Raw genomic sequence first — 27,395 nt, forward strand, 5'->3', positions numbered from 1 at the left:
TACAACATTCCATCTTTGGTTTCAGTGGCCAATTTAGCATTGCCCGTTTTCGTGACTATATGTAGGCACAACACAGAAAAGCAAAAAATAATCAGCATGCTATTTTCTTCGCTGCTGCACTAGGCATGTATTTGTTTACAAGGTGCATTTTCGTTGTGCTCTGGGAGCCCAACTGGGAAATCGGCTTGCCTTCCAGCTTCTTATTATGGATTCGCCTTGAGGTCAGGAAAGGGCTAAGCGTTACCGCGGGCCCCAGGGACTGATGTGATCCGGTACCACGTGGGGAGAGCTAAGAACCGCTTGTCCGATGCTGCTAAAAGCCTCCTAAGAGGTTGGGAGATTGATAGTAGTAGGGGTAGGGGCCCACTTGGTTGCGGGAAAAGGTGGGGGTTCTAAGTGGGAGCCTACAAGGGGGTGATTTGCGAAAGTGGGTATCCGCCTGACAATGTTTGGTTCGGCTGGCGGCCGCAATGGACCAGGGCCCCGGGGTGGGGGTGGCGTGGGCGCGCTACAGCCCCTCTGGCCATCTGGCCAAGCCTTCGCTGCCCGCCCCGGCGCGCAGACTCCCTCTTTGCCCACGCGCGCTCCCTAACCCCACCCACGCGCGTGCCTCGCCTCTCCCTGGTGCACGCTTCCCCTGCCCGCGCACAGGCGCGCTCCGGCTTCTTTGCTCCCTCCCCGCGCGCGCGCGGGTGAGTGGGCCAAAGCGTGCGGTGGGCGGGGCGCCGCGCTGACGTTGCCCGGGATGCGGGAAGGTTCCTCCGCCGCCGCCGCTGCTGCCTCGCCTGCGATCGGGGATTGTATGAAAACACCAGGCGGCGGGCGGCGAGGGCTCCGCCGTGCGTCTAGAGAGCAGCCGCCGGCAGTGCCTGCGCGGAGCCAGGTGGTGTGGCTCTGCCCACTCCCTGCTAGCTCCCTCTCCTAACCGGTGAGCGCCCCGCCGCCGTCCGCGCGATCGGCCGGCCGACCCTCTCCGCGGCTTTCCCGCCCGCCGGTGTCCCTCTACTCCTCTCGGGCCGCGGCGTCCTGGGGGCTGGGGAAGAGCGACTCCAGCTCCGCCGCGGTCTGCGCCCTGGAACCCCTCCGATCTTAACCTGACAGGTTGTGTAACGCGTGTCTTGGGGAGGGGGTTGGACAGGATCTTGAGGGAAATCCCTGATGGGCTGGGGCTTTGGCTGTTCTGAAATACACTCTATCCTGCTTCCACCCACGAACACCTGGTCGCCCTCCTACCCCCATCCCCCCGGAGGGTCCTCGGCGTAATCTCCCAGCAGAGGCGGCCTCGGTGCCCTGCCCTTTCTCACCGACTTCGAGCGCTTGTCGCCGAGGGGGGCGGCGGGCCGGGGGCGGGAGCGCGCCCTTCTCTACCCACTCTAGTACCCAGCCCATCACCCCTCCCCCCAGGTGTGCGTGGCTTCAAGGTGGAGTGGGTGTGGTGTGACATCCGCGGTGGCTCGATTTGCTTCCTCTCAATGGGTATTTTGGCCTGAAGCGTGTTCTCTGTTTACAACTTGTCCCCTTGTGGGTTTGATTTGAACCTGCATCAGATCGCCCTAGATGACAGTGCAGAGTTGCTTTACAGCTTCCTTCCTGATTTGCGGGTTCTTAATTGCATGTATTCAATTCAAGGACACCTGCAACCCCTACACAAAGTCGTGCTTTCCCCACTCTCTGATGTCATCGAAGCCTATTAGTACCAGTGTAGTTTAGAGTCCGTTCCGTTGGTTTTCTTTCCTAGCCATTATCCATTAATAGAATGGAGTTTTAATACATCTTAGTGTACTCGCTGTGAATGTTGGTAATTGCAAGCCCATTTCTCATTTTCAGATAGCTTGCTCAAGTGTCTGAAGGTCTAGCACTGCCGATGACCTAATAGGATCTAACACTTAACGGAAATGTTCTTTGGTAATCTTAATTCTGTGTGGGTGTTTTTCTTTTTTAAAAAGGTATTTAGAATTGTAGCCAGGTTTGTAATGCATGACTGTTGTAGTAATATAATGTTATAGTAATTAAATATATAGAAATATAAAAAAAATATGGAAGATATATAAAATTAATTAAGAAAATTAAATATAGTTATGCCGTCTGGATAGGAATTAATATAGTGTGTGCAGATGTGATCAACAGACTCTGACTTTCGAGCAGGGCCCAGTTAGTATGTGTGTGAAGTTATACATAGAGAAGTGACTTGATGTCATAATTTTGTCAAGTTAAGGTAAATAAGAACATCTTAAAAAGTGGTTTGATGTAACATTTTAGGAGATTAACATAAAAGGGGTTCCCTGCGAGGAACTCCCAAAAAGGTGGCTTGAAGTGATAACCCTGTAGATTGACACCTGTTAGAAGGTGTTGGCCAGAAAAGGTACTAAAGCTGAGAGGCCCGCTACTGAGGTAGTCACCCAGACTCCAACATGAACGTGAACTGTCTCCATGCCGCTCTGAGCTCTGACCAAAGACAGCCGAGAGGAGCACGCCCCCTGGGCCCCCCTTAAGCTGTACCCAGGCACACCAAAAAGGATTTGTGAGTAATAAATTGCCTGTGTGATTATTGCAACTAACTCTGTGTGTCGGTCTCCTGCTTTTCCTCCGGTGGCAGTTAGTGTCAGCACTGATTAGTAGTATCCTCAGAGCCACCTCAAGAGTAGTCTCGAAGAGGCTGCCAGCCCCGCTGATAAGCAGGAGTGTCCCACTGCACGGGGAAGTCGAATCAGGGACACCTGATTGATGTAGAGCTTGGGCTCTACTGGGACAATGACAAATTGTAGTTAGATAGGACTTAAACAGTCTTCTTGACCACTAATTTCCACTTATCTTTTATGTCCACCCTTGTTGTAATCTTTAGGTAAATCGAGTTACCATATTAATCTCTGCATTCTTCTACTGAATTGTCTTTTTTCCTGAGAAAACCAGGAAGTTATTTTTGTAATTGTATTGTGGAATGTTTTCAGTTCAGTAGACCAAAAAAGTAGTCGTTTATTTAAGGCACTTTAAATGGTACATATTTTAAAACATGTGCCAAAATTTAAAACCAGACCAAACTGGAATACAGTGGTTCCTTGAGATACGAGTTTAATGCGTTCTGTAACCGAGCTCGTCAGTCAACGTGTATATCAAACAAATTTCTCCCATTTAAAATAACTGAAATAGATTTAATCTGTCCCAGCCCTGTGAAACATCCCCAAACCATCCTAAATTATGAAAAAAGACATGTTTTTAATTAAGAAACACACATGTATACTTTACCAATGCATAAGTAAATATATGAAATAAAAGAAAAAAGTGTTATTTAGTACTGTACTGTATTCTTACCTTGGAGACAGACGAGTGCGGCTAACGGAGGTGAATAGCAGAGGAAGTGGGAGGGAGGAAGGGATGCAGGCACTGTAGACACGTAAACTAAAACTGCACTTTCTTAACACTGAATGTAAACTAAAACTGCATTTTCTTTAAACAAAACTAAAACTGCACTTTCTTTACTTAAAATGAAACACAAAAACCTAATTGTAAAAAAATGTACTTTCTTAACTCTAAGCTTAACCTACACTTAACATTACGTATTTTTCATTTAATCATCACCTGTTTTTGCCTTTTTGGCGGCACTTTTGGCACTTTCACTTGCAAGACTTTTGAATAAAAATCTATCTAAAGAGGTTCGCTTTTCCTGCCTTTTAAAATGTTATGGAAATGTGACAAACAAGTGTCATTAAAAAGTGCTGAAGCACAACCAGTTGAAACTTTTTCTGGGTGTTTCTTTTCAATGAAACTTGAAAGCTTCTCTCACACTGCCAGCCTGTCTTTAATTTCATTTGTAGAAATCGCTTCCTCCGACTCTACCTCCTCCTCACTACTAATCTCTTGCAGAAGCTCCTTATGTTGCATCATCTGTAGCTCCTTCAACTCCTCAGTTGAGAATTCCTCCTCATGTTCCTCCACGAGCTCATTTATGTCACCCTCATCTACCTCCAGACCCATCGACTTTCTGAGGGACACAATCTCCTCCAACGCTTCTACCTCGGTCTCAGTCTCTGGTTCGAATCCTTCAAAGTCCCTGTCTGCAACATCAGGCCATAACTTTTTCCATGCTGAGTTCAAGGTTCTTCTTGTAACCTCTTGCCATGCCAAGTCAATAATGCGTAAACATATCATGATGTAGTGATCTTTCCAAATCCCTCGAAGGGTTAGAATTGTATTCTCAGTCACCTCAAAGCAGCAGCGGAACAAATGCTTTGTGTAAAGCTTTTTAAAGTTGGAAATTAGCTCTGATCCATAGGTTGCAAGATTGAAGTCATGTTGGGTGGGAGGTAGAGGACTTTGACGAATTTGAACTCACTGAGAATGTCATCTTCAAGACCAGGTGGGTGGGCTGGAGCATTTTCAATGATTAGTAATGCTTTCATCGGGAGTTTATTTTCTTGAAGATATTTCTTCACTGCAGGACCAAAGACAAGATTTACCCATTCAATAAAAAACTGCTGCGTATCCATGCCCTAACATTGGCATGCCAATTAACCTGCAGTTTTTCTTTAAGAATCTTGTGAGTCTTAAAGGGTTGAGGATTTTCAGAATGATACAGTAGCAGTGGCTTTATTTTATAGTCACCGCTAGCATTTACACACAATGCAAGGAGGGTCAGACAGTCCTTCATGGGTTTATGGCCTGGCAACTAATTCTCTGCTGTGATGAAAGTCCTCTGGGGCATTTTTTTCCCGAAACAACCCTGTTTCGTCACAGTCGAACACTTGTTGGGGGATGTAGCCTTCCTTTGCTATAAGCGCAGCAAAATGTGCGATGTACTCCTCAGTTGCCTTAACATCAGCACTCGCAGCTTCACCATGCCTCACCACTGAGTGGATGCCAGATCTCTTCTTGAAATTTTCTTTTTTTTTTTTCTTGAAATTTTTAAACCAGCCGTGACTTGCTTTAAACGTATCTTCTGCTGCCTCTTTAGAGGTTGATGGCTCTTTCTTCTTCAATTTGCCGTAAATAATACAAGTCTTTTCACATATTAGTCTTCGTCACTGTATCTTCTGCCAGCTCTTTCTCTTTCACCCACACCAGCAGAAGCTTCCTCATTTCTTCATGGATATTTGTCCTTAATTGGGACAGAATTGTAGTTCCTTTTGCTGGATTTGCACTTTTGGTGGCATCCTTTTTTTTAAGAATGGTACAAATTGTAGATGTATTGCGGTCATACGGCCTTGCCAGTTCAATCACTCGTATACCACGCTCATGTTTTTCTATCATTTCTTGCTTTACTTCTATCGACATCATTCTCTTCTTCCTCTCACCACTGTCCTTTACACTCACTTTCTTCAGCCCCATGATAGCACATCAAAAAAGTTAGTAAAAAATGCAAAAATGATGCTAGAACGAGCACAGCACACTAGATTTGACTTGATTCTGCGGGTAACACGTGAGAAAGAACGAGATGCTGGTGTTGTGCTGCCGATACTGGACCAGTGCGCCAATGCGCCAACTAGCGGCAGCTTCCCGAATCACACTCGTATCTCGGAATTTCACTTGGATATCAAACAAAAATACAGACTGAGTCGCAGCTCGTATCTTAAAATTCATATGTTGGCCTGCTCGTATCTCAAGGCATCACTGTATCTGTAAGGATGTCCTGTGTAATTACCGTGAGATAGTTATATCTGTTTCTTATCCACTTCTCATCCTTAAATAGTGTTATAATATGACTTGTTCGGTTTGCCATTCTACTTTTCTTGAATTAAGTTCTATGATGAATTTTTAAGTTCATTTTTTAATTGATTGATTTTAGAGAAACAGAGAGGAAAGGAGACAGACAGACAGAAAGAGAAGCATTTGTTTTTCCACTTAGTTGTGCATTCACTGGTGGCTTCCTGCATTGCCCTGACCAGAGATCCAACCCGAAACCTTGGTGTTTCCCTATGGTGCTCTAACTGACTGAGCTAACTGGTCAGGGCCTTAAGTTCATTTTTAATGACCTTAGAACCGTGTCTTGAATTGCTTGGGCACATATTTAGAACTACAGCCTCACTCTGAACTCTGAAATGAAGAGGGTAGACTGAGAGTTACCTTTGTAATTAGCCAACACTGCAAAAATATTTAAATGTATTAAATTAAAATTTTCTTTTTTTTTGCTTTTTTTTTTTTTTTTTTTACAGAGACAGAGAGAGAGTCAGAGAGAGGGATAGATAGGGACAGACAGACAGGAATGGAGAGATGAGAAGCATCAATCATCAGTTTTTCATTGCGACGCCTTAGTTGTTCATTGATTGCTTTCTCATATGTGCCTTGACTGTGGGCCTTCAGCAGACCGAGTAACCCCTTGCTCAAGCCGGCTACCTTGAGCTCAAGCCTGTGAGCTTTTGCAAAAACCAGATGAGCCTGCACTCAAGCTGGCGACCTCGGGGTCTCGAACCTGGGTCTTCCGCATCCCAGTCTGACGCTCTATCCATTGCGCCACCGCCTGGTCAGGCTAAAAATTTCTTTGAAGAAGAAATTTTTGTTGACTTGAATTGAGGCATTATTCTTTTTATAACAGTCTAGCTAGAAGCTTATATAATGTTTTATCTTTAATAGCAGAGGGAAAAGAGGTCCACGACTTGTGAAATTATCTAATTTGTATCATGTTCTACATTTTAGTGTTTTGCAAAAAAATCTTTATAGTATTTACCATCTAAAATCTACTCTTCTTGCTTGAAGTCCCTCAGTACTTGGAAGGTGAACATCATTTGTAAGAAATGAACCTGCCAGAGGGTTCTCTGCAAATTTGGAGCTTCTGGTAGATCATGGGTAGAGTGGGCACTGACTTTTAGACTTTACGTGTTATTTGTTGGTGACACTGATGCTGTCCTACACTGTATGACTAAGGGGTTGGGCCTCAGAGCCAGACTGGCTGGGTTTGAATCCTGGCTTTGCTTTAGAAGCAAGTTATTTATCCTCTTTGTGCTTCAGTTATCTCAGCTTCAAAAAACTGGGTAATAGTGGTTACACCCTTGAGATGATTGACCATTAAATGAGCTAATACACATAACACGCTTAGCCTGGCACATAGTAAGTGCTCAATAAGGATTACTGCTACTGCTTTCTTCAGTCTTTTAAGGAATCTAGTAAGCTGAAGAAGGACTTTGGGCTGATGGAGCAGTGTTAGTGCAGATGAAGTCTACTAAGACCCATTCGTTCTTTTGGGCTTAAAGACAGAGAGCTTAGTCTCACTGTCCTGCCCTGGAAGCATATAATTTGGTTTTAAATAGAACAGCTGGACCCTGTGCCGGTGTCCTGAGATGCTGCCTGAGAGTTGCTGAAGTATCACTGTGTGTGTGTCCCTTCTGACAGGACCTTGGATTGTCTCCCTCCTGGTGGTGGTGGTGGCCGCTATTTTAATCACCTGTTTTTGAGTATGCGATTACGCTTCTTTGTCATATGCTGTTATGAAAAATATTATCTATCAAATTATTGATGGGTATGCATGTGTTTATCTGACCGAAATATTGCATGATATTTCTAGCATATACAAAATCACTTTCTGCTATGCATTGTCTTTGTTTTGTTTTCTTCGTTACTGGTATTACTTAGTGTGAGGTTAGTTTTGATTTGATACTGTGTTTCTTTTCAGCTGGCATGTAATTTTCTTAGGAAAGTTTTTTTTTTTTAATTAATGATTTTATGTACTTCTTGTTCTTGGTTTGCAGGGATCTGGTGGTAATACTGTGTTCTTTAAGTCAGATGTTTTAAAACTTTTGGTCTTGGGACCCTTATAAACTCTTAAAAAATTATTGAGCACCCTAAAAAGCTTTCGAATTTTTTCTCTTAGTTAACATGCTATAGGTTTGTCAATTTTGTTAATGTTTTCAGAGAACCAACTTCTGGTTTCATTGCTTTTTTTTTCCTATTATTTTTTTATTTTTCATTTCATTTATCTCTACCAAAATTTTTAAAATTTATTTTCTTCCTTCTGGCTTTGGGTTTAGTTCCTCTTTTTTCTAGTTCCTTAAATTGTAAAGTTAGGTTGTTTATTGGAGAGCTTTCTTCTTTTTTAATGTGTCTATAGCTATAAGTTTTCCAGACGAGCAGTACTTTCTCTGTGTCCCATAAATTTTGGTCTGTTGTGTTTTTGTTCTCATTTGTCTCTTAAGTATTTCTAAGTACCCTTGTGATTTCGACTTTGTCCCATTGGTTGTTTAAGGGAGTGTTATTTAATTTCCACAAATTTGTGAAATTTCCAGTTTTCCTTCTCTTACTGATTTCTAACTTTATCATTTTGTGGCTGGTGATGGTACTTTGTATATCTGTTTTTAAAAAAAATCTATTAAGACCTAATCTGTGGCCTGGCATACATTGTATCCTAGAGAATGTCCCATATGCACTTGAGAAGAATGCGTATTCTGGCATACATTGTATCCTAGAGAATGTCCCATATGCACTTGAGAAGAATGCGTATTCTGCTGTTAGGTAGAGTGTTCTGTGTATGTCTCATTGGTTTATTGTGTTGTTTACGTAGTTGCTTTTTTATCTGCTTTTTGGTTGTTCTATCCATTATTGAGAATGGGATATTGAAGCCTCCAACTAATGTTGTAGAAATGTCTTTTTCTCCCTTTAAGTCTTTCAATGTTTGCTTCATATATTTTTATGGTTATTAGGTATGTGATGTTTATTCTTGTTATATCTTCTTGCTCTTTTGAACTTTTTACTAACATATGGTGTCCTTTGTCTCTTGTAACTTCTTTTTGATCTAAAGTCTGTTTTGTCTTATATTAGTATAGCTATCTCTGCTGTCTGTTGATTACTATTTGCATGGGATATTTTTCTCACTTTCAATCTATTTGTTTCTAAAGTGAGTTTGTTGAAGAGCATATAGTTGGATCATAGTTTTTTTTTTGTTTTTTGTTTTTGTTTTTTTTTCCAGTCTGCCAATCTCTTCAGATTGGAGAGTTTAATTTCTTTACATTTCTGATAAGGAGGAACTTCTGTCATTTTTCTACTTGTTTTTAATATGCCTCATAGCTTTCTGAGTCCTTCATATCTTGTATATTTTGATTCTTATTGGAGATATTAGTGGGAGCTGACTTTGGCTCTAGTACTTCCCTTAAAACAAATAAAACATAAACCATTTTAATGGGTCAGAGTTAGGTTAGAGGCAATGGAAATGTTTGTTTCAAGGTAAGAATTTTAAGCTCATCTATCACCTATACAGATCGAGGCATTTTGGCATTTGTTTAAATCTAAAAATAGTCATTGGAATCTGAGTTGGGGGAAGAGTTATTTTAAATAACCAAATTAAATTGAAGTGTAGTGGGATTCTACTTCCCCAACAGTGAGACCCTGTAACTTTTAGTTTGATTAAAGCATCACATAGCAAAATAAATTAGACCTTTTGTAAGTGCTAGGACATCATTGGTGGAGTAATGAACCACTCAAACTTGTGGGTTTTTTTTTTTTTTTTTGTATTTTTCTGAAGCTGGAAACGGGGAGAGACAGTCAGACAGACTCCCGCATGCGCCCAACCGGGATCCACCCGGCACGCCCACCAGGGGCGACGCTCTGCCCACCAGGGCGCGATGCTCTGTCGCTCTGGGGTGTCGCTCTGTTGCTACCAGTGCCTGGGACAGAGGCCAAGGAGCCATCCCCAGCGCCTGGGCCATCTTTGCTCCAATGGAGCCTCGCTGCAGGAGGGGAAGAGAGAGACAGAGAGGAAGGAGAGGGGGAGGGGTGGAGAAGCAGATGGGCGCTTCTCCTGTGTGCCCTGGCCGGGAATCGAACCCGGGACTTCTGCACGCCAGGCCGACGCTCTACCACTGAGCCAACTGGCCAGGGCTCAAACTTGTGTTTTTAATGAGGATGCATGACGAAGAAAGGTAAAAGGTATAATCTTTTTTATAGGTTTACTCTTAATCACATTTTTTTGATAAAGTTAATGACAATAATATATGTGAAATAAATTTGCCTGTTTGCACATTGGGCTGAAACATTAATAAACTTATACTTGGATGTCATATTAATAAGGTAACTAGATAAAAACGGCTGCTTTAATATATTAATTTAGCATAGACCATATTCAGTGAATACATATTTTTCTCTTAATTTAAATGGTAAATATTCTCTATCTGCCTATTGCTAGAAATGTTACTCCTCTCTCTATATATGTGTGTATTTTAACTAACAAAACTAACTAAAAATCTCCTTCTCCTCAGTTTCTCACTTTTTTTTTAAATTATGTTGCCAAAGGTATGGATATATTCTTTGGGTTGTTTCTTATTAAATACTCAAGATTGCAATTTTTTGTTACATTGACATAGCTAGTGTGGGGAGTAATTGTAGCTCTCTTATGTTCTTGAAAAGTGACTTATTCCTTTTAAATCATCAAACAATTAGAGAAAGCCAACAAAAGATAATGCATATTTAGTGCAGCTGTTTGCCCATATCCTGTGGCTGAACCAGCTACCCAGATGTTCTTTAACTGCGGTTTTCCCCTGGTTGCCTGCACCCACTCCAACAGGAACAATATCTGGTATTTAACAGCAAAGGCTATCATTGTTAATTAGAGCAGTGTTTCTCAAATGTTTTTAAACAGAGGAAGCTTTTTGTCTAATGGTATCTTGTAGGGAAACCTATTTGTAAACAGATGAGAGTAAAATAGTGAGGTTATTCTGGTTTAATGGGAACTGGACCAAGTTATTTAAGCAAGGCAAGTTAGAAGGGAATCATATTTCCTCGGACTGAACTTAAAAGATTTAGAAGGGACTTTGGAGTGTGAAGAGTGTATATTTCTTTGAATTTTTTTTCTTTTTTCTTTTTTTTTTTTAACAGTTTGACTTGTAATAAATTTAAAACCATGAAGTGAATTTCTTCTGTGGATTGTTTGTGGAATGAAAATTAGGACAGCTTACGTGTATGAAATTCCTGGTGTATGTGCACGCTCTTTACTTGGCTAATGGACTTGATTTCAGGCTTGAGTTAGTGAGGATTAGTGTTTCGGTGTTCTAGATTTCCAGGGCTCTGGAACTAATTCTGGTTGAGGAAAATCTTAAAAATTCAGAAGATCTAAAATTTTGTACTTTTCTTGAGCTAGACTATTAAAAATTGCTGCTTTTCCTTACATATGATAGGATAGCTTGACGAAGTTGATTTTACTATATGGTTTTCTGCTAAAGTCAAATTCCCACATATAATTTTAGTACAAGCCATCTTTAAATATATCAATATAAAAGTCAACTAACTCATGCAGACTTATCCCCCAATTTCGGGTTATGTATTCTGTGGATTTTCAGATGACTGCATAGATTGTTAATGGAGCTTTTTTTTTTTTAAACTTCTATTGGATAAAAAACTCAGAATACATCTCCCAAAGACCCAGGTGAGTCAGTAGTTTTGCTTTTGTGCAAAAGTATATAGTATTTTATCATGGAAAGTAGGCATTGAGGTACAGAGAACGTAATTCCTAACCCTAATTTAGAAATGGTTGTATTATGAAAGTTCTTGTAGGGGCTAACTTTCTTTTTAAACAAAAAAACCTTTTTGTGCTATTTTGTTGAGATATAACTCACCATACAATTTTCCCATCAAAAGTGTGCTATTCAGTGGCTTTTAGTAGATTCACAGAGTTGTGCAGCCATCACCACAGTCAATTTCAGGACATTTTGATTACCTTAAAAAGAAACCCCACACCCTTTAAGACCTCTCCTCCCACCCCCCGTCTGCATCTCTCCTAGTCCTGGATAACCATTATTCTGTCTATACATTTACTTATTCTGGATATTTCATATAAATGGAATCATATAATGATGTGGTTTTTCATGACTTGCTTTTTCCACTTAACATAATATTTTTAAGTTTTATCTAGGTCACATATCAGTACTTTTTTTTTTTATCACTGAATAATATTCCGTTATATGGATATGCCACATTTTATTTATCCATTTATTCATTGATGGGCATTTGGGTTTCCACATTTCGGTTATTATGAATAAAGGGGCTATGAACATTTCTATACAAGTTTTCTGTGGGTATAGGTTTTCATTTTTGGGGGGAGTATATTCCTAGAAATGGAATAGCTGAATCATATGGACACTTTATGTTTAGCCTTTACAGGCACTGCTAGACTGTTTCCATTTTAGCTGTGCTATTTTACATTCCCATCAACAATTCATGAGGGCTCTAGTTTCTTCACATTCTTGATAACATTTATTATTACCTTAATTGTTTATTACTTATCATACCCATTTTAGTGGGTATGAAGGAGTATCTCACTGTAGACTAAGATTTCAAATAGTGGTTAGGCATAATAGGAATGATAATAGCCTAAGATGGAATTAATATTACAATTAAAGTATTTAATAGACCGACCTAGAATTGTAATCCTTAGTAGCCATTCTTATCCCTGGCTGTGCGTGATTAGTGTCACTTCCTGACAAGATGATGTCAGAGATTTATCTAATCTCTCAGGATATTATGTGATTTTTCTCCACAACATTTTAAAAAAAGGTTTTCCCATTGATTTGGGAGAGAGGAAAGGAGAGAGAGAGAAAGAGATATCAACTCGCTGTTCCACTTAGTTGTTCCATTTTGTTGTGTACTCATTGATTGCTTCTTGTGCCCTGACCAGGGGTCAAACCCATAACCTCGGCACGTGGGGACAACACTTTATCCACTGAGCCACCTGGTCAGGGCATCTTCCACAAAATTCTTTATTGAAGAAGAACACAGTGACTACTATAGATACCTTAAGCAGAGAGGGTTTATTTACTCTTCCATACTAAATGGCTGAGAGAATTGTTGGGATGTATCAATCTGGTCCACTCAAGATATAGAAACCACACAGCCATTTAATAGGGAGAGTTATATGAAGAACTGTTAACTATAATGTGGTTGGAACAATGAGGGATTTTACCAGTAAAATAAAGATAACTCAGAAAAAACAAAAAGAAAAAGAAAACTCTAAGGAATATAGGACTAGCTGATATAAAGAGTAGTTACTACTTCTAGGGCTGAAATAGAGTGTAGCTCCCTCCCCCACTGAGATCTATACCTTGCTGGAAAAGGGCAAGGTCAAGGCAAGCAGCTCCGGTGGCCAATTTGCTGATATCCACCATCTAGGCTGCCAGGGAAAGCTGTTCATGGTGAGATGTCTCACCGGAGTCACTGTGCTTCAGTGCTGCCTGGGCTCCTGTTGGAGAGGCTGCACGTGTGCAGGCACCGGTTGCTGGAGAAGCCATCCTTGTTGCAGGACTGGGTCCTGGACACTCCTTGTCTGCTGCAGCCTCGTGAGCACGCTGGACCCAGAAGCAAAATTCTTTCCTCTGCAACGTCTTTCCAGTGCCCTCTTGACAAAGCTTAGTATTATGCCAGCTGACAAGGAAGTGAATATTTTAAGGGCATAAATCCATTTTCACAGAACAGGCAAAAAGTGATTTTGGAGGTGACAGGCAATAAATTAATGTCTGGCACAGGCATTAAGTGGTTTACAGAATTTTTTGGAGATCTAAAGAAAGACACTCTAGGTTGAGCTTCAAGGAACAACCTCCAAACCTCTGCACAGAACTGAGAAACCAAGAGAGGTATTCTTTCCTTTATGATTATGAGGCCTCCTGTGTAATTGTGAGATTGCTCCTAGATCTTCATTGCTAGATCCACACTCCTATATTAAAAATCAGAAAGCTGTTGTGGTCAGGAATTTTTTTCTATACCTACCAGCTGTAGAAGTACACTGGACCAGGACCTGTTATGGTCTGCATCAGCCCTCCCTACAAGAGACTAGACTAGCCTTTCTCAATCTTTACATACTGGAGGATCCATAAAATAATTTTTGGGTCCCAGGGAACTCTTCCATAGATATGGTAACATCTACAGCTGTGATCTTAGTTTGAATAGAAAGTTTGGATATAATTGTTTTTATCACCTCCAGTTCAATCCATTGGTGAAGTAGGGATCTTCTGTTCTAAGTGGTATGAAATGGGCACTACCTGACACTGGTCAGATGAGATTACAGCAATTTGTTGGTCATATATACTCACAACATGGGAGAGGAAGATACTGCATACCACATGGGGTGGCCCTAGGGAATACAGTGAACTAGCCAAGGGGTCTGTGAAAGACAGGCTTTGTAGCAGGGGTCTGGAACCTATGGCTTGCGAGCCAGATGTGGCTCTTTTGATCTGCATCTGGCTCACAGACAAATCTTTAATAAAAAAATAATAACGTTAAAAATATAAAACATTCTCATGTATTATAATCCATTCATTTCCTACCGCTCATGTTCATGGTTGCGGGTGGCTGGAGCCAATCACAGCTGTCCTCCAGGACAACACCAAATTTTTATTGGATAATGCGTAATGTACACGGGTCATTGTATGGCTCTCATGGAATTACTTTTTAAAATATGTGACGTTCATGTCTCTCTCAGCCAAAAACGTTCCCCACCCCTGCTTTGTAGTAACAAAAGGATGAAGTAAGCCTCCTACCGCTTCACTATGGGAGTTTGTGATTACTTTGTTTGCATAATTCTGAGAGGTGGCCGGGGACTGAAATTAGTTAGTTTTGGGCTGAAGGTAGTACAACTGGTTTGGCTGATCTTGGAACTAGCTGGGTGAGGAGCTTTCCCCACCGGATATGTGGCATGAATGGCAAGAGTGGGAGGACTCCCATTTGGCCTTTGGGGCCTTGTGAAGCTCAAAGCTGTCAGGCCAGTACTTGAAACTTTGGGTCTTATAATATAGTGCTTGAGTAATGATTGCTACTGCTCTTTTGATAGAGACTGTAGCAGGAATTTTATCTGCTCTTTGTCTAGGTTTCCACATATAATAGTTCTTTAAACATTTTTGAATGTACAGGTTTTTGTTTAATAAAGTTAATCATTTTTATAGCTTTACATAGAACTTTTTTCATTTCTTCTCCCAGAACTTTTGACACTTAGCTCTTTATGAAAACATTGTGATGTGAAGTCAGGTATTTTTAAATTAAATTAAATTAATTTTTTTATTTAATTAAAAAAAATAAGAGTGGCCCTGGCTGGTTGGCTCAGTGGTAGAGTGTCGGCCTGGCGTGCAGGAGTCCCGGGTTCGATTCCCGGCCAGGGCACACAGGAGAAGCGCCCATCTGCTTCTCCACCCCTCCCCCTCTCCTTCCTCTCTGTCTCTCTCTTCCCCTCCCACAGCCCAGGCTCCATTGGAGCAAAGTTGGCCCGGGTGCTGAGGATGGCTCCATGGCCTCTGCCTCAGGTGCTAGAATGGCCCTGGTTGCAACAGAGCAACACCCCAGATGGGCAGAGCATCGCCCCCTGGTGGGCATGCCGGGTGGATCCCGGTCGGGCGTATGCGGGAGTCTGTCTGACTGCCTCCCTGTTTCCAACTTCAGAAAAATACAAAAAAAAAAAAAAGAGAAAAAAAGAGAAAAAAAATAAAAAAAAATAAGAGAGGAATATGTTCACATGGAGCTGGCTATTGATGTTAGGTGCAGCATCAATACAGATGCCAACATAGTTCCTCCAAAACAGACCTACTGTTTCCACAGAGGAGGACAGAATATTAAATATTTTGGTGGGTTTTTTTTTTTTTTGCTAGCTGTGGGCCGTATTCTGTAGAAAAAATGTTTTCTTGATTCTACTATTTTCAAGTCTTAGAATATTTATAAATACTTTATATATAGAATATAATCTTATTACAGTTGAAGTCTAGATTCATCAGTCTGAATAGAAACTTGTTTTTCTGTTTATTACATAGATATCTTACATCATGTTAAATGTCAATTTGTTGACTTACCTTACTGTTACTGCACTGCACAACTTTAAAAATTTCTCCTACTAAATCTCCCATAGGTATTTTACTCAGCATAATTATGCATTCTTGCCTCATTTGCTACTATGTAAATTGCTACCTCAGCCTTTTCATTGTATGTGGGTTTTTTTTTTTTTTTTTTTTTTTTTGTATTTTTCTGAAGCTGGTAACGGGGAGAGACAGTCAGACAGACTCCCGCATGCGCCCGACCGGGATCCACCCGGCACGCCCATCAGGGGGCGACGCTTTGCCCACCAGGGGGCGATGCTCTGCCCCTCCGGGGCGTCACTCTGTTGCGACCAGAGCCACTCTAGTGCCTGGGGCAGAGGCCAAGGAGCCATCCCCAGTGCCCGGGCCATCTTTGCTTCAATGGAGCTTCGGCTGCAGGAGGGGAAGAGAGAGACAGAGAGGAAGGAGAGGGGGAGGGGTGGAGAAGCAGATGGGCGCTTCTCCTGTGTGCCCTGGCCGGGAATCGAACCCGGGACTTCTGCACACCAGGCCGACGCTCTACCGCTGAGCCAACCGGCCAGGGCTGTTTTTCTTTTTTTAATAAAGACTTTATTATATTTGTTTTTGGGTTCCAGTAGTACCTTTAATTTGTCAGATGACTATAATTTGTAGTTTAGTGTCCTTTGAATATTACTTGAGTCTTTGCTGCATTTAGAAAGTTGTTTTCCACAGACAACGCAAGTTGGAATAGGACAACAAGAATGAACAGTTTACCTGTAAATCCATTGCTAAGTAGTTTTCATTGTCATGATGGGGTTTTGTGTGTATCTTTTGTTGTACTAGTTTAGTGAAATGACTCATAAAATACTGATCATACCAGAATTGTCCACTCACTGGCCCTTCTCTTGCATCTCATCCTCAAAAATTGCCACATTGGATTATCCAGCATATTTGTAAAACACAAATGTTAATATTAAAAAATAAGGGCATGGCTTGACCCGTGGTGGCGCAGTGGATAAAGTGTTGACCTGGAATGCTGATGTTGCCGGTTCAAAACCCTAGGCTTGCTTGGTCAAGGCACATATGAGCGTTGATGCTTCCTGCTCCTCCCCACTTTCTCTCTCTCTCTCTCTCTCTCAAATGAATAAATAAATTAAAAAAAATAAAGGCATAACAAATAACTAAATGAGGAAACCACACAATTTCACAGTGTTGGTTTCTTTCTTTCTTTTTTTTTTTACAGAGAAGAGAAAGAGTCAGAGAGAGGGATAGATAGGGTCAGACAGACGGGAACGGAGAGAGATGAGAAGCATCAATCATCAGTTTTTCGTTGCGACATCTTAGTTGTTCATTGATAGCTTTCTCATATATGCCTTGACCACGGGCAAGACCGATTAACCCCTGCAGAAGAAGCTCAACCCCTTACTCGGTTCAGCAGACCGAGTAACCCCTTGCTCGAGCCAGCGACCTTTGGTCCAAGCTGGTGAGCATTGCTCAAACCAGATGAGCCTGCGCTCAAGCTGGCGATCTTGGGGTCTTGAACCTGGGTCCTCCTCATCCCAATCTGACGCTCTATCCACTTCGCCACCGCCTGGTCAGGTAGTATTGGTTTCTTGTAATATAGTCAGTCCAAGTTTTTTTTAGAACATTTACACTAATAATAAAGCATTAGGAATGGGGGCAACTGTGTGTAAACATTTTTTTTTTAATAAAAATTAAAATTCCCCTCCAGTTATTCATTACATTCATAAAGCTTGTTTGCTTCTATAAGGCATAAGAGGAGGTTGGGGAGGTAATTCGAGAGGGAGAGGCTAATGTTCATGAGCTTACCATCCTTCCCCTGTGCCATGAATTCTCCAAATATCAGGGCCGACTAACCAAATGAACACGGTCTTACTGTGCGCTATCACAGATGGCTAATTTCTAGCAAAATCACTAGTTACTGTGAATGTCATCATTGCTTGGTGCGCAGAAATTAAAAAAATTTCCTCCTAATTGTGAGCTCTCAAAGAATTTCAGCAACAGCTTTTGGATTCCATGTTGAAAAACCCTGGACTAGGCTGGATAGTCTGGGACCCCTGCACACACTGCTGTGGAAGAACTAAACATGCCTATGTCTGTGCTGACCTGTGGAATCAAGAGGCCCTTGCCGGACGTTCAGCCTTCTCACTCTCTCATAAATGATAAGATTGAGATTGAGATTGGTGGATTTAAGTCACACCTGGAACCCTAACTGCAGGGGAGTTTGAGAAATGCTTTTTCTTTTGAGGTTCTAAGCCCCCTGTGGTGTAGGAGGACACAGTATTGGGAAATGGGGGTAGATATTTTGTGCTAGAATGCCATGTCTATCATATTGTTGAATTTTTAAAATGAAGACCTTCTTGTTCATATGTGCATTAAAGATTTTCTCAAAATATGTGTTTAAAGCATTTGTTTGCTCAAAGATTTATTTAGCATCTGCAATGTGCTCTCACTGTTCTAGATGGTACCTGGGAGGCATATAGTGAACAAAACAAACATTTCTGCCCTCATGGAGCTTTAGTTCTAGTGGAGAGATGATAAACAATAGACATACTTAAATTAATTGCTTTGTTTACAAGGTGATTAAAAAGAGTCAAGTAGTGACCACTGAGATATTAGACGTTAAACCATATGACTTTTATGATATCTAATGCGTAGAAAACAATTACGTTTAACTTTTTTTTTTTCAGATTATCTGCAATGGTGAAATGAAGTAACTCAAAATGAGCAAGTTAAAAGTAGTATCAGAGAAAAGGTACTGTAATCTAAATATCTATATGTACAAATTACAAAAATAATACATAAATCAGTTATTTTAAACTCATTACTTAAAAAATATTATTTATGTTTAAATAATACGTTACACAGTTTGACCTTTGAACAACATGGGTTTGAACTGCATGGGCCCACCTATCTACGGATTTTTAAAAATAAATGCCTGGGCTGTTTTTAGTCCACAATTGGTTTTTTTTTTTTTTTTTTTTTTTTTTTTTTCATTTTTCTGAAGCTGGAAACAGGGAGAGACAGTCAGACAGACTCCCGCATGCGCCCGACCGGGATCCACCCGGCACGCCCACCATGGGGCGGCGCTCTGCCCACCAGGGGGCGATACTCTGCCCATCCTGGGCGTCGCCATATTGCGACCAGAGCCACTCTAGCGCCTGGGGCAGAGGCCGAGGAGCCATCCCCAGCGCCCGGGCCATCTTTGCTCCAATGGAGCCTTGGCTGCGGGAGGGGAAGAGAGAGACAGAGAGGAAAGCGCGGCAGAGGGGTGGAGAAGCAAATGGGCGCTTCTCCTGTGTGCCCTGGCCGGGAATCGAACCCGGGTCCTCCGCACGCTAGGCCGACGCTCTACCGCTGAGCCAACCGGCCAGGGCTCACAATTGGTTTTTCTGTGGATGCGGAGGACCGCCTGCATGCATTGATCTGTGCCATTTTATATAGGGGATTTGAGCTTCTGCAGGTTTTGGTCTCCATGGGGGGGTAGTCTGGTACCTATCTTTCGTGGCTACCAAGGGACAACTAAGGTTTTGGGAAATCAGAAGTTCTATATGAATTTTCAACTGCATGAGGGAAATATTGGCACCCTTAACCCCTGCATCATTCAGGGGTCAACTAACTGTATTTATATTGCTTTATTAATATTTAATTTTCAGTTAAAGTTGGAGTCAGCAAACTATGACCTGTGGGCTAGATGTGGCCCACTTCTTGTTTTTGTATGGCCTGTGAGCTAAGAATGGTTTTTACATTTCTAAATGGTTGGGGTAAAAGCAGAAAGAATACTATTTTATGACACATGAATATTATATGAAATTCAGATTTCAGTGTACATAAATAAAGTTACTTTTATTTTTTATTTTTCTCAAGTGAGAAGCGGGGGTGAGGGGGCAGACAGGCTGGGATCCACTGGCATGCCCACCAGGGGGCGATGCTTGGGCCATCTGGGGCATTGCTCCGCTGCAGCCAGAGCAGTGCTAGCACCTGAGGCAGAGGCCATGGAGCCGTCCTCAGCACCCGGGCCAACTTTGCTCCAGTGGAGCCTTGGCTGTGGAAGGGGAAGAGAGAGATAGACAGAAAGGAGAGGGGGAAGGGTGGAGAAGCAGATGGGCGCTTCTCCTGTGTGCCCTGACCCGGAATCGAACCCGGGACTTCCAGATGCTGGACTGACGCTCTACTGCTGAGCCAACTGGCCAGGGCCTAAATAAAGTTTTTTTGAACATGCTCATTCATTTATATATTGTGTGATCACTTTTGTACTACCATGGCAAAATGGAGTAGTTGTGACAGAGACTGTGTGGCCTGCAGTGCCTAAAATCTACACTATCTGTCCCTTTGCAGAAAAATTTAACTGACCCGAGTTAAAGCATCATTTCTACTATGGACTTTCTTTTCAGTAAATCTGGAGGAGTGGACAGAATATTGATACTTGCTGAATTTAGACAAGGCTTGTAATTGGATGGATTAGATTGGCAGATTTAAAGACCGTGTGAATGAGTGATGATTTAAATAAAATAAATAAGCATGTCTTGTAAGATACAACAAGCAGAATTTTTCTCTGCATTTCATTCACCATCATCATGGTCATGCCCTAAATGTTATATCACCCTCAAAATTCTCATTCCTGAGTACTAATTCAGACTCTTTATTCTCCAGCAACAATCTTTTTATCTGCCTAGCTCACTTGCACAAATGTCTGTAGTATTATAAGTGTTCTGCCTTACCCAGAGCTCTAATCTATTGGCTCTTATTTTTTTCTCATTTATCTCCTCCCTTTTTACTTAGTATGGAATTGATTGTCTATTATTACACTCTTACAAATACCTGAAATATCCTCATCTCACTTTTTTTTGGTCACATGTACTGGACAGGGTCCTTTCCCTGGATAAATCTTTGTTAAGCAGTTAAATGATGTTAGAAGATGATAGAAGGTGAACCAACTTGGCATATATCCCTAAAAATTATTGATTATCAGCCTGAACTGAGCCCAGAAATATTATTTCTGTGTTTTTTCTGGAAAGTTCATTTCCCCCAATTTTTGTAATGACTATTTTATACTTTCTTTTCTTATACCCATCAAACCTTTGAGATCCGCGGATACATCAATATATGCCTTCAGCAAATAACCTTCTCTCATCATAATCATAAAGAATAACAAATCTGTTATCCTCATTTTTAAAATTTATTTGACTTTTTATTGAATTTATTGGGGTGACACTGGTTAATAAAAATATATAGGTTTCAAGTGTACAATTCTGTGGTCCATCATCTGTATATTGTATTGTGTGTTCACCACTCTCTCATATTTCTTACACCAAATTGACTTGCTCCCCTCGATTTGATTCCATCCTCTGCTTACCCTCCTGTTATTTACTTCAACAGAGTTTGTCTCTTTTCTTGTCAAAGACTAACACTCACCTTTGTTCTAGAGTTCACCTCCCTCCTTCCTTCTCAGGGTCTTGTAATTATTATTTATTCTTCTGTCTTGAATGTTTAACTCCTCTAGTCCTTACCATTTAAAATGACCTTGGCTTTCCAATATTTATAGACTCTCTTCTTCTCTTACTACCCAATTTATATGATTCCCTTAAAGGCTAAAGAATTTGAAATAGTCTGTAAATGCAATCTACATCTCATTTCACACTTTTTGACCACTCTTGTTTAGTTTCTGTCTTATCCACTGTACCGAGAGTACTTATTAAAGCTCCTATAATTTTTCTAAACAATTTTATTGAGGGTAATTATATACAACAAATAATACATAGAGAGTGTAGTTTGGTGAGTTTGGCCTTTGTTTTCCTGTGAAACTATCCTCTCAGTCAAAATACTGAACAGATTCCTCATCTGTTTCCTGGTGCCCTTTTGTAATGCATATTTTCCGTCCCATTTCTCACAGGCAGGCACTGATCTCCTTTCTCTCACTACAGATTTGTTTGTGTTTCTGGAACTCTCTATAAATGGAATTATATAGTATGTCTTTTTTGGGGGTGGGGTAGGATGTAGGGATGTGTGACTGGCTTCTTTTACTTAGCATAGTTATTTTGAGATTCATCTCTTGTAGAGTGCATTGGTCTCACACACACACACACACACACACTTTTTTATTTCTAAGTAGTATTCAGTTGGATAGATACACTGCAGTTTATCTATTCATATTTTGGACATTTGGGTTGTTTCCAGGTTTTGGCTATTACAAATAAGGCTGTAATGAGCATTTGTATACTAGTATATATATGGCCTTATGCTTTCTTTTCTCTTGGCCAAATACCGAGGATCGAAATGAATAACATAGTAGGCCTGTGTTTCTTTTTAGAAAACTGCCAACAACCTAAAGACATGTCTTTTACTCCTTCCAGCAGTTTATGAAAAGTCTAGGTTTTTACATTCTTACCAACACTTGGTATGGTCATTCTTTTTAGCTTTTTAAATTCTTATGGTTATTTCTTTAAAATTGTAGCCTTTCTGATAGGGATGTATTGGTATCTCATTCTGATTTTAACTTGCATTTCCCTAATTACTAATGATGTTGAGCATTTTTTTTTACATATTTATTTGCTTTCAGCAAATCTTATTTAGTGAAGTGTCTTTCCAAATCTTCTTCCCTCTTTAAAATTGGAGAATTAGTTGTTTTCATTATTGAGTTTTAGAAAGGTTTTTAATATATATTATACATACAGTCCTTTAATGGATTTTCAGACATTTTCTCTGTCTTGTCTTTTCATATTGTAAACACCATCTTCTAATGATCAGAATTTTAAAAATTTAGGTGATAGTCATTTTGTTTATTTGTTCTCTTATGGATAATGCTTTTAGAGTTGTATCTAAAAATGTGTGTAACTCATGTTTACCAATGTTTTTTTCTAGAAGTCTTATAGTTTTAACATTAAGGTCTCAGCACCATTTTTTTTAAAAAACTGATGTTAGAGAGAGAAAGAGGCAGGGAAGGAGGGAGGGAGAATGAGAGAAACATTTTTTTCTTTCTTCCACTTATCCAGGCATTTTCTGGTTGACTCTCGTATGTACCCTGATTAGGGATTGAACCTGCAACCTTGGTTTATCAGGACAGTGCTCTAGCCAACTGAGCTCCCTGGCCATGGTTGTGCTCCATTCTGAGTTAAGCTTTATGTATGGCGTAAGGCAGGGGTCCCCAAACTACGGCCCGCGGGCCACATGCGGCCCCCTGAGGCCATTTATCCGGCCCCCGCCGCACTTCTGGAAGGGGCACCTCTTTCATTGGTGGTCAGTGAGAGGAGCCTAGTTCCCATGGAAATACTGGTCAGTTTGTTGATTTAAATTTACTTGTTCTTTATTTTAAATATTGTATTTGGGCCCTGGCCGGTTGGCTCAGCGGTAGAACGTTGGCCTGGCGTGCGGGGCACCCGGGTTGGATTCCCGGCCAGGGCACATAGGAGAAGCGCCCATTTGCTTCTCCACCCCCCCTCCTTCCTCTCTGTCTCTCTCTTCCCCTCCCGCAGCCAAGGCTCCATTGGAGCAAAGATGGCCCGGGTGCTGGGGATGGCTCCTTGGCCTCTGCCCCAGGCGCTAGAGTGGCTCTGGTCGCGGCAGAGCTACGCCCCAGAGGGGCAGAGCATTGCCCCCTGGTGGGCAGAGCATCGCCCTGGTGGGCGTGCCGGGTGGATCCCGGTCGGGCGCATGCGGGAGTCTGTCTGACTGTCCCCGTTTCCAGCTTCAGAAAAATACAAAAAAAAAAAAAAAAAAATTCCAGTAGAACATGACTAGAAAGGTTATAAAAAATAATGAATATTAAATAATGACCATTTAAGTAACTTTGGTAAAGGAATTTAAAGGGTAACTTGATTAATTATTGCTCATGTTGGTATAAATTTAGTTTAAAATTTTAATAAGCTTTTTACTGTTTTTTTTTCCCTTTCATTTTTTCCGAAGCTGGAAACAGGGAGGCAGTCAGACAGACTCCCGCATGCGCCCGACCGGGATCCACCCGGCATGCCCACCAGGGGGCGATGTTCTGCCCCTCTGGGGCGTCGCTCTGTTGCATCCAGAGCCATTCTAGCACCTGAGGCAGAGGCCACAGAGCCATCCCCAGCCCCCGGGCCATCTTTGCTCCAATGGAGCCACGGCTGTAGGAGGGGAAGAGAGAGACAGAGAGGAAGGAGAGGGGAAGGGGTGGAGAAGCGGATGGGCACTTCTCCTGTATGCTCTGGCCGGGAATTGAACCCGGGACTCCTGCACGCCAGGCCGATGCTCTACCGCTGAGCCAACCGGCCAGGGCCTTTACTGGTTGTTTTTAACAAGTCAGCTGGTAATATTGAGCTGGAAGTTATTCTGTTTAATTATTGTGTAAGAGGTGGTCAGAGAAGTAGTTATTGTTTTCTTTCAGTTAGAATACTGTTTTCTTTACACATTTAGATGTTTAACTATTCTACAAAAGAATGATAAATTTTTGTTTTTTATGTCCTTTGATTTATGGTGGAGAATAAAGTTGTGTGTTCAAGTATTTTCAGAGAAACAGTAAAAATGTGATTAAAGCAAAAATAAAAGTAAACAAAGAAGAAAGGAAATTAAAATAATTATTATGAATGAGAAACACATTTCTGAAAGATAATTGCATTTTGGAAATAAAGCCATGTTGTTTGAAATTAAATCTTAATTTCTCTGCATCCTGTTTAATTCTAAAACTTTAGTACTAATATTTTTATGAGTATTTTCCTGTCAGATACTTTTACCTTATCTACAAGGGCATCTTTATGTTATACAGTTAGGTTTACATTTTATGGTAAAAATGGTAATGAAACTTATTTATAATGTGAAGATAGGTCTTAGAGCCCTTGCATTTGCTTGGGAAATTATTTGTTGCAAAGATAATCTCTATAGTCCATTGGGATTTGTAATATCCAAGAAATCCAAAGCAATAGGAGACCCACTGCAGTAAACCCATATTTGAGTGATAATGTTTTTAAAATATACATTTGAAAGTTAACTTGATATAACATGTTTATATTAAAAAATTAATTGTTTTTAATTTCATGATTTTCTCACTATAAAATATTATGAATGGAATGTCTGAAGGTTAGTCTTAGCTTCATTTTGATTCATCTAAATAATAGAGTAAAACAGATTTTTTTATTTAAAATTTTTCTACTTTGCAGTATAGTTCAATGGTTCATTGTGAAGCTGCATAGCATTCCCTCCCCCCCCCCCCCCCCCCACACACACACATAAAGTCTAAAAATTATTCAGATGGTATATAGCTGCCCTCTGGTGTTCAACCTGGAATTCTCTCAACATTAGTGCCAACAGCCTAAAATTCTCTCAAGAGCTGAGTCAGTGGTGGCTTAGAGTATTTTGTTTAGTTTTTATTCTATGGATGAAAAAAGTAGAGAAAGAGAGAGAAATTGATTTGCCTGTGTTCTGAATTTCCACTTGTTTGCCTGCCTTAAAAAAAATACTCTTCCACCATCCATCATTTGAAATAGCATGATTCTCAGGAAGGAATCACTTAGATGAAAGTTTTTATTTTTTATAGGTACAATTTAATTAAAAATTTAGAGATACTGACAAAACAAACTCTTAATTTGGAATGGAATATAATATGTGTTATGCTTAGTGTGTTTTTTATGTTTTTGAATTTTTAAATAGATGTTTTATTAGCTTAGTACTAACACATGACCTTTCAGAGAAATACAATTGAATAAAATTAGAAAAACAATAAAATAAACAGTCATTAAATATTAAGTAAGATTTTAGTTAAAGTCTGATGGGAAGTCACTGAAGGGTTTTTAGCTAGAGAGCAGCTTGGTTACATAACTATGCACTTTCCAGTGTCAGTTTCTTGGTTTTGCTATTATTCTATAGTTAGGTAAAATTAACCTTTGGAGGAGGTTAGAGGTTCAGGGACCGTTGTACTATTTTATGCAATTTTCTTTGGATCTTTGTAATTATTTCAAAATAAAAAGTTAAAAAGCTCACTCTAAAAATGGATTATTTGGCAGCAAGAATGAAAGCAGACTAGTTAGGAAGCTTAATTCCTAGTGAGAGATGATGATTGCTTGGACTTGGGTGTAATAGCAGACATGGAGAGAAGCAGATGGATTTGAGATACTGTGGAGATGAAGTGGGTTTGGGGTTGGTGTGTGGTCAAGAGGGTCTGGAATTTTCTCTCGAGCAGCTGATGGTTTCATATGAGTTTGGGAAGGTTAAGATCAGAAGATGAATAGGTTGAGGGGAGGAAACAAATTTTTTTATGTTGAGCTTGTTAGGTTGGGTAAATTATCAGAGGCTGAGCCTGGAGTTGACTGTAGGAGCCAGGCATCGTATACATGATAATTACAGCTATGGGGTTAGATGAGGTCACTCAGAACAGAAGAGTGAAGAGAGTGGAGAAGAGAGCTGGGGGTAGGTCTGTAGGAGCAGACTTCAGGGTTTAGAACTTTGTCAGAGGAAGAGCCTATAGAGGAACTCGAAAAGAAGTGGAAGAAAACTAGGAGAGTATGGAGTCATTAAAGCCCAAAGAAGAAAAAGTATTTGTAGAAAGAGGGAACCATCTGATTTGGTAGTGCTGAGATAATGAGTATGATGAGGAAAGATGGAACCCCAGGAGGTTTTGGGAAGACCTTAGGGTACAGAAGACAAACTATTATTTTGAAAAAGTGAATATTATGTGAGAAAATGGAGAAAGTAAGTCTGGACATATTATTCAGGGAGTAGCAGAGAATTTTGGTGGTAGCTTGGGGGAACTGCTAGATCATATTTATGTGCTGATGGGTATGATCCAGTTCAAAGGGAGAGAAAGATGGTGAATCAGAGAAAAATTAATTGATGATGCAAATACACCGAAGGGCTGGGCCAGGAGGAGGGATCATTCTTTGAGTCTCAACATACCAGCCAAAGAGACCTTTTAAAGACAAGTTAGAGTGCATCACTTTTCTGCTCAAAAATATCTCATTTCACTTAGTGTAAAAACAGTGATCTTTATGTGCCCTAATTTGCAATAACATTCTTTTTAGCCTTACCAATAATTCTCGGATTGTTGGACTCCTGGCTCAGCTGGAGAAGATCAATAATGAATCTGCAGAATCAGATGCTGCCAGATATGTTACATCAAAAATTCTTCATCTGGTTCAAAGTCAAGGTAAGCTTTATTTTTTGTTTTGGGAATGCTTTTTTGATTCTTTAAAAGTGGATGCCGATAATACTATAGCCCTGTGAGCCTTCTTATGGTTTTCGTTTGTATCCTTTTTCCATTCTTTGAACCTAAGTTGTATCTTCTATAGGTAGCAGTTTCCACATTTTCTGTCTTTTAATTTGAACCTTTAGTTTGTTAATATTTATTGTGATGTTCATTGGACTTAATGTCTACAGAGAGAGAATCAGAGAGAGAGACAGATAGGGACAGACAGGCAGGAAGGGAGAGAAATGAGAAGCATCAATTCTTCGTTGCAGCTTCTTAGTTGTTCATTGATTGCTTTCTCATATGTGCCTTGACGGACTGGGGTGGGGCTAGAGCAGAGTGAGTGACCCCTTGCTCAAGCCAGCGACCTTGGGCTCAAGCCAGTGACCTTGCTCTTCAAGCCAGCAACCTTTGGGCTCAAGCCAGCGACCATGGGGTCATGTCTATGATCCTACATTCAAGCCAGCGACCCCACGCTCAAGCTGGTGAGCCCATGCTCAATCCAGATGAGCCCATGCTTACTTACG

At 40.8% G+C, this 27,395-nt stretch overlaps 1 protein-coding gene across 4 annotated transcripts in view; it reads left to right on the forward strand.

The window, feature by feature from the left end:
* The first annotated feature begins 800 nt into the window (after positions 1–800).
* The window catches only part of AGTPBP1 (ATP/GTP binding carboxypeptidase 1), a 148,474-nt gene continuing 121,879 nt past the window's right edge, over positions 801–27,395 (forward strand). For all 4 annotated transcript variants that reach the window (XM_066367869.1, XM_066367871.1, XM_066367870.1 and 1 more), the window contains exons 1-3: positions 801–928; positions 18,413–18,477; positions 26,705–26,829. In XM_066367869.1, the coding sequence (XP_066223966.1) occupies positions 18,446–18,477; positions 26,705–26,829 (157 nt within the window). In that variant the 5' untranslated portion in view covers positions 801–928; positions 18,413–18,445. The remainder of the gene's footprint in view (positions 929–18,412; positions 18,478–26,704; positions 26,830–27,395) is intronic.

The sequence above is a fragment of the Saccopteryx leptura genome, chromosome 2 (assembly GCF_036850995.1).
Source record: "Saccopteryx leptura isolate mSacLep1 chromosome 2, mSacLep1_pri_phased_curated, whole genome shotgun sequence".
In the NCBI taxonomy this organism is placed as follows: Eukaryota; Metazoa; Chordata; class Mammalia; order Chiroptera; family Emballonuridae; genus Saccopteryx; species Saccopteryx leptura.